Genomic DNA, 7,283 nt, shown 5'->3' on the forward strand with positions numbered 1-7,283 from the left:
GGTAAGTTATCGAATGACAGATGGCTCGATAGCACTTGCGCTCGTAATCAATCAATCGATTACAAACTAATTCAAAAATTTTGCATTAATTTCAAATTGATTTTATTTATTTTCATACAACAAATTATACTAGTTTGTGTATATAACTTGTTATACAACCGTTTAATATGTCTGATGCTTAATTTTAGACATGATTGGTTAATTTTTGGTTTTGGCTAATAATATTATTGCATACAATGGATACATTAGTAAATAAGGACTACTTAAAAACAGGTCAGGGATTCGACACTTAATAATAAAAACTACCACGACAACATCGTTAATATGCGAGTTATGCAAAACTGATAATAAGGAACCATTAGACTAGATGCAACACTTAAGTACAAAAGAAATAACCCTAGCCTCCAGTGTTTGTTTTTTTCTTCATGCTGCAGGAACAAGGAACGAGGTATGTATGGTTCGGAAGAGATTTCTATGATTTTAGGACCTCCATAACCGCTGCGTGTCCGCCGCGCTCCGCATAATCCATGGCGGTCAGGCCGAGCATGTCCTTCTCGTTCGGATTCTCGAAATAGGGCAGGACGTATTGCACCACCTCCGGAAATCCGTGCAGTGCTGCCACGTGCAAGGCCGTCCTGCCCGAAGGATCCGACTGGGCAAGATCGGCACCGGCGTATTGATAGGACTTCAATCTGATCATCGATCCCCTAGCAGCGGCCGCGCACAATTGCTCGCCCACCGCTCGCGAAGAGCCCGTCAAATGAGCACCACAGTTGATGAGCAACTGGATGATCTCGTGGCTATCGGTGGCGACAGCCTCCAGAAGTGGAGTGCGGTCATACCGATCACGCACGTGCACGGACACCCCGTTCTGCAGTAGGTACTTAACGATCTCCACGTTTCCCAGCTGACAAGCCAAGTGTAGGGCCGTTCGCTGGTCATGATTTGTGCCCGACAAGTCGGCGCCATAGGCTTTCAAGTTGTTGATCTTCTTGGGATCACCTTCGGCCACAGCGGCGTTGATCATGGCCGGAAAGAGCGTTTCGCCCAGCTGATCCAGTTCTTGGGGCGAGGACAAGTGCAGAGACCGTGCCACTGCGTCCACCAAGTCGTAGTCCTCCATTTTGGGAGCCTTTAAGGAGGTCAGTTCGCCCCTCAGGCTTGACTGCATCATCTATGAAATGCACACATTGTGGATTATCCATATTTATGTATGTATTGAATTATAGTCGAAACTTACCTGCTTCTTCATATCGAGTGACCACTCCTCCTTGCCGATGACATAGGCCAGCTTGGCCAGCGCCGCCTCGGGCGTCATATCGAAACCGGGAATTACACCGACATCGCAGAGCACCTTGCCCGTATCGTAGATCTCCGCCACTGTGCCATTGGGACACTGTGTACAATTGATGATGATAACGCCTCGTTCACCAGCCGCACGCAGTTCATCGATGAGATCTTTTCGGTTCGATGGTATGTTTCCAGATCCGAAGGATTGCAGGACAACGCCGCGAATCGGTGGCGCCAGGAAAGCCCGGAATGTGGAGTGCGAAATGCTCGGAAAGATTCGCAGCAAGCCGACGTTCTCGTCGAGATTCAAGTGTACGCAAAACCTTTCAATAGTGCATGGCCGGAATATCAGGCGGTAGTCGACGTTCACATCAATGCCGATCCTGGCCAGTGGTGGAACATTCGGTGAGTCGAACGCGTCTAAGGCATTCGAACTGACCTTCACCGTCCGATTGCCGCGCATCAACTTATGGCCAAAGAAGATGCAAACCTCCGGAATGATGTAGTTACCGGCTATGATCAAGGCTGACGTAAAATTGTCCTTGCCATCGGTTCGCGTCTCAAAGATGGGTATTTGGGAGCCCGTGATGATCACCGTCTTGCCCAAATTTTCCAACATGAAAGACAATGCAGATGCGGTGTAGGAAAGCGTGTCGGTGCCATGGAGCACCACAAAGCCATCGAAGAACTCGTACGATTGCTAGACAATAATTTGGAAAGGATTAATATTACCTTTCATATATATATATATGTATGTACCTGAATATCGCTGGCGATTCGCGCCCAATCGTTCATCGTCATATTGCTGCTGTCCAGCAGCGGTGTATATTCCGAGATCTGGTAGATAACCCGGCGATCTACGCCCTGCACAATGGGCAGCACCAGTGGAGCCATCGATGCAGATGCTCCAAAGCGGCGCAGCGCGTACTCCTCATCGTGGATGTTTGGATATTTGCGGATGCTGCGCACCAGGGCATTGGGAATGGGAGCTAACACTGCGATAATTATAGAATATTAATATTGATAGTCACAAACTCCGTGACAAATTAGTTTCCTAATCAAGATGATGATTTATGGTCACGCTTCGTGTGTCAAATGTTTACTAAAATACCTAATTAGACCACTCAATAAATAGCAAGCAAATAGTCAATATTTAAATAGAAGCATCAACAATCTGTTGACTGCCAATTGATTTGTTTTGTTTACATTCATACCAACAATTTCAACTTTCATACATATTATTCGAATAAAATGTTTTCAAGTGCATTGCTCTTATCATATCTGGCCATTTTCTAAGACTCCCCTTGTTAGTAAAAGTGGGATCTTATCTACATGGACAGATTCGGGCAATCCCAATGAATCCTCGTATTCGTGACATTCTGGGCTGCTTACCATTCCGCTCGTTGCGCACCATGCCGATGGTGCCGCCAGTGTAGATGACCTTCACCCGGGCCTCTTTGACATCCTGGGCCATGAGTTTTCCATCACTTTTATTCCTGCGGATCGTGGGACTCGGCAGAGTGGGCGATGCCGGCGGCATGCTTTTGTCCAGCGAGGCCAGCCTCTCGTGACCATTGGTCTTCAGGACGGGAATATCCATAATATAGAGTAAAGAGTATAGAGGATGATGGACTGCGGAGCGCCGGTTGCGAAGCTGTGTGCCTTATCACTGGCTGCTCAGATGGTGTCGTTCCGACGCGTAAACAGCAAATCCATTAACAGCCCGTGCCGTTGATGATTATTTGGCCAACTCGTTATCGTGCTAATCCGGATCGGATCCGAAGTAGTGAAATAATAATTCGCGGGGGGACGCCGAGATAGCACGTGGTATTGGGACTCTATCGCAGAGGAAATTGAAACGAAAAGCCCAAATCACGGCGGCGCAATCACTTATATATAGATAACCGCACCAGACTTTGGCCCACGACGTACATGACTAATCTAATGAAATTCAAATGAAATTCCGCTGATTGCAATATTTTGGTCATAAATAAACACCCAATCAGCTGTGCGACTATCGATAGTTCGCAGTGCCATAATATCAATTCCAATTAGACTTTATTTTGTCTAACTTATAACAAAATTCTTTTTATTTTTCTAGCCTTTCTAAAACTTTTCTATATATATATATATATATATATATTTTTTTTATTGCCAAAGCTCTATTATTTTCTCAATTGTTTTGTTTACACATACTTAACTTTTTACGTCGATGCGGCAACGCTGAGCCATCAGTGCCAAAATACCCAACACTGGTTAACTGCTCAATACCACAGGTCTGGCAGCGCAAAAGCTTGTGCCCGTCTGGCAGCTCCAAAATCCCGTTAAGTTGGCGGCAAATGCGCAAAAAATTTAAGTACAGTAAAATTTATAATTTGTGGTGAAATACAACAATTGAATGAGACAAAATGTGAATTGAATTTGAACAACGACTTGATGGACGACTACAGCTCGTTGTGGGCGTGACTGGCGGGCAAATGGGGCTGCAGGTCCCGCCAAAAGTCGACCCGGTGCTGCATAAGCTCGTTTTCAAGTCGAAAAATGGATGCGGAGTCCTCCATTTTGGTGCCCAGTCGAGCGAATTCCACTGGATAACTAGAGGCGGGACTCCAGTTCGGCAGATGAAAGCTAACATTCGTGGGATTTGGATTGCTGTGGAGAAATTATCATTAGTTTCGATTAAAAAAAAGAGTTATATTTAAATGGCATATACCCGGTCTTCGCAAAGCTAACCCACAGATGGAGCATTAATTCGCGGAGTTCCAGATCCTTTTGCGTCGGCACCGCACTCACAAATAACTCCCGGCCAATGGGGAACAAGTACTGGAGCTCCTCGGCATGGCACGCTCCATAGAACTCGTTTCGGCCGCCCTTGAAAATCTCCGTAAAACTGGCAGCTCCCTTGTGATCGAATAGGTATACATAGGTGGGGGCCACGTCCTCTTGGGACATGCGGAGGCGCAAGTACTCATCGATTCCGGCCACAAACCATCCATCCGAGATCAGCTAAAATGGAGTAAGGAGTTTGTACACAGATGCTGATTGGATTAATGAACTCTTAATTCATCTAGATTGGCGATCCGTCCACTCACGTCGGTCAGGTTCTGGTGGTTGGCCTTGTCGTAATCGTGGCCCGACTTGAAGTAGAAGCTTTCGATGCGCTGCGTAATCGTTTGCCGCACGGAATCGTCATGATGATCGTAGTTGAGCACGACGGGCAGGACCTGCTCAAACTGAGACTTAAACTCGGCCAACAGCTGGGGAAGATTGAGCAGGGCGGCGGTCTTCAGGAGACCTTCCTCGGCGGTGGCGCCCACCATGAGTGGAAGTTGCAGTCCATGTGGCTTGGCCGCCTGGCGAGGTGCCACTGTGAGGAAGGCGCCATCGTGCTCCGGTTCGACCACGGGCGGAAATGGTATCATCGGATCAAAGTCCCAGACCTGCAATACAAAAGAAAGCTAAAGGTAAAGCTTGACCTTCCCTTCACCATATTTGTTTAATAACAGCTGCATTGTACTCATTTTTGGTCAATACCAGCTCTACCTTTTTTCAACAAAAGTCTTGCTGGTGACACTCTCCGTTTTGTATATCAATTGTAACAAAAGTAATTTACATAAGTGGCGATTTGGAGAGCCTTCATTGAAATTGGTTATAAGGCTACGTCTAGCTTTGAATGTAAATTGCATAATTGTACTATCAGGTTAGTTAAAACTCCTTAATTTTGCGAATTAATTAATTACCCTGTGCAAATCTTTTGCAGACTACAAGTACTTACGAACATGTCGTACAGGGAGGCCACTATATCCTCCGCTGGCTTCTTCCTCAGGCACTCCAGTTTTTCCGGCCATTCACCGGCGTTGCCGCAGCCCACTATTTGGGCCAATTTGGTTGCCCTTCCAGCGGCCACTCCCTTATGTGCAGGCTGTGCCCAGGGATTGAAATAGGTGCCAGACTGGGCGATACCTCGATGCAGTAGGCCGCGCGACTTCTCCGACAGCATGTGATAGGTGACACTGGCACCTCCGGCGCTCTCGCCAAAGACCGTAACACTGTTCGGATCACCACCAAATGATGCAATGTTCGCACGAACCCAGTGCAGAACCTCCAGTTGATCCTTCAAGCCATTGTTGCCGGGACAATCGAGCGTTTCTGTGCTAAGGAATCCCAATGGTCCCAATCGAAAGTTGGCCGAAACCAAGACGATGTCGTGGTCGAGCAGGAAATCAGGACCGTAAAAGCTACTAATACCGGAGCCACACTGCCAGCCGCCGCCATGGAACCACACCATCACAGGCAAAGATCCATTGGTTCTCGGCCTCTCCGGCGTGTAAACGTTAAGATAAAGGCAATCCTCAGAACCCTCCAGTATCATGTCGCGCCGGAAGGGATCACGCTGCAGGCAGATGGGTGCATCCTTGATCGCCAATCGTTCACCCTCCCAAGGGGCCTTCGGCACGGGCGGACGAAAGCGAAGATCGTCGAGAGGTGGCTCTGCATATGGCACACCCATAAACGCTCGCATATGCCGGCCATTGTGTGTTGTCAAATGGCGTCCAATTAGCCAACCGCCGTGGGATAAACGAACGTGCAAGCACTGCGAATTGCGTCCATCGCTCCATTGGATGCAAATGCACAACAAAATCACCCGAATCGACCAAAGGCCAGCGTCTTTTGACATCGTGCTCCTGCGCTTGAAGTCCGAGTTCAGACTGATTTCGCTGGTGCACAGCACGCGTAGTTTTAAGATTACAACATCATCATAAAGTCAGCTATCTCAGCGCGCCAGCTTCCGAAGCGAACTTGTTTGCCGAATTTTTTGTTAAGCGGCCCGTCTCTTAGCTCATTAATTCTGCTTATTTTCATACCCTCAGCGGAGTATTTTAAATATGGTAAGCAATCAAAAAGCTCTGTGCACAATATGCATATATATATATTGTTTCCAGCTGACTGCCAAATAATACCTACCAAATCAGACGTAGAAACTGTTTAGCTACTTGTTTTTTTTTTAATATATATCTCGTCATTTTGCATCTAACAGTCTAATTTTGTAATTACAGGAAACCATATTACAAGTGGAAGGGTGTGCAGACGCCAAGGTGCAGCAGCGATATCTTTCTTGCCACTTTGCTGCGTGATCAGCATCAGCATCAACATCGCCATCAGCATCGACATTAATTTCGGATGTTTAGGTTTCATTTTGGAACACTGCGCAAATTTGGTCAAATCGAGCCGAAAACCGTGGTTTGAGGTGTGTCATTTGGCTATTTGTGTACTGCACTTTAATTGATTTGTTTGGGGTTTTTGGTAGTGTGCTAGCTAATTGATCATGATATTATATTTCCGTTGCTTATTTGCAGGTTGTTGGTGCTTTGAAACATAATGAAATGCCAATACTCTGACAATTAAGAATCTACAACATGTAAATGTCAACAAATTACGAAACTGTAAGTGATTTATTACAATATTTCTGTTATTAATTTAATTTAAATAAGCCTATTTCGAATGAAATTCTATTATTATGGGAATTATGGTTTTCTGGGGCATTCAGCATCTATAGTTATTTACTATTTTCAATGTTTCTAGTTTTGAACTTAACGACTTAACCCACTGTTGGCGTCTTAATGATTTAATTTGGTCAACGTTGGCTTGCCAATGACAAGGCATATCAAGTGGAGAACACGAGAACGATACTAATACGACTATAATGTATTAATGGTATTTCTGAGCAGATGCAGATAACGTTACCCCCATTTTGGAATGTTGTTATAACGTTCGTGATTTTGGCCTTGGATCAATTCGGTCAAATTAGACCTAAAGTACAAGAAAAATCTATAAATTAAGTCCACTTGCGTGCAAAAGATTGAGACTAAAAGTTGTTTTCAATTTTTCCAAGTGTAGAAAAGGCCTATCGGTTAGGAGTGAGGGGGTAGAGCATAACCGATTAGCGAATATGCTAATTTAAATTTTTTTCGAACTCATCTGAGCATATTTAT

General features: G+C 45.5%; 2 protein-coding genes and 1 non-coding gene across 4 annotated transcripts; 1 reads left to right on the forward strand and 2 right to left on the reverse strand.

Annotated features, from left to right (window-relative positions):
* Nucleotides 1–87: 87 nt before the first annotated feature.
* CG6428 (uncharacterized protein) lies at nt 88–3,308 on the reverse strand. Its single transcript, NM_130732.2, has 4 exons — nt 2,683–3,308; nt 2,050–2,285; nt 1,241–1,990; nt 88–1,174 (listed from the first exon to the last, which is right to left on the reverse strand). Exons 1-4 carry the CDS (start codon nt 2,888–2,890, stop codon nt 473–475), a joined length of 1,896 nt encoding a protein of 631 aa, NP_570088.1. The 5' UTR covers nt 2,891–3,308; the 3' UTR covers nt 88–472.
* A 132-nt stretch (nt 3,309–3,440) lies between these two features.
* Nucleotides 3,441–6,003, reverse strand: CG6414 (uncharacterized protein). Of its 2 annotated transcripts, none has more exons than NM_001316636.1 (4): nt 5,066–6,003; nt 4,383–4,730; nt 4,004–4,296; nt 3,441–3,942 (listed from the first exon to the last, which is right to left on the reverse strand). In NM_001316636.1, exons 1-4 carry the CDS (start codon nt 5,966–5,968, stop codon nt 3,735–3,737), a joined length of 1,752 nt encoding a protein of 583 aa, NP_001303565.1. In that variant the 5' UTR covers nt 5,969–6,003; the 3' UTR covers nt 3,441–3,734. The 2 variants fall into 2 exon arrangements, with proteins under 2 accessions (NP_001303565.1, NP_570089.1); NM_130733.2 differs by having other exon boundaries at nt 3,646–3,942.
* Nucleotides 3,586–6,707, forward strand: asRNA:CR45481 (antisense RNA:CR45481). Its single transcript, NR_123785.1, has 4 exons — nt 3,586–4,306; nt 4,362–6,179; nt 6,348–6,538; nt 6,648–6,707.
* The last annotated feature ends 576 nt before the right edge of the window (nt 6,708–7,283 follow it).

The sequence above is a fragment of the Drosophila melanogaster genome, chromosome X, assembly GCF_000001215.4.
Source record: "Drosophila melanogaster chromosome X".
NCBI classification, from domain to species: domain Eukaryota; kingdom Metazoa; phylum Arthropoda; class Insecta; order Diptera; family Drosophilidae; genus Drosophila; species Drosophila melanogaster.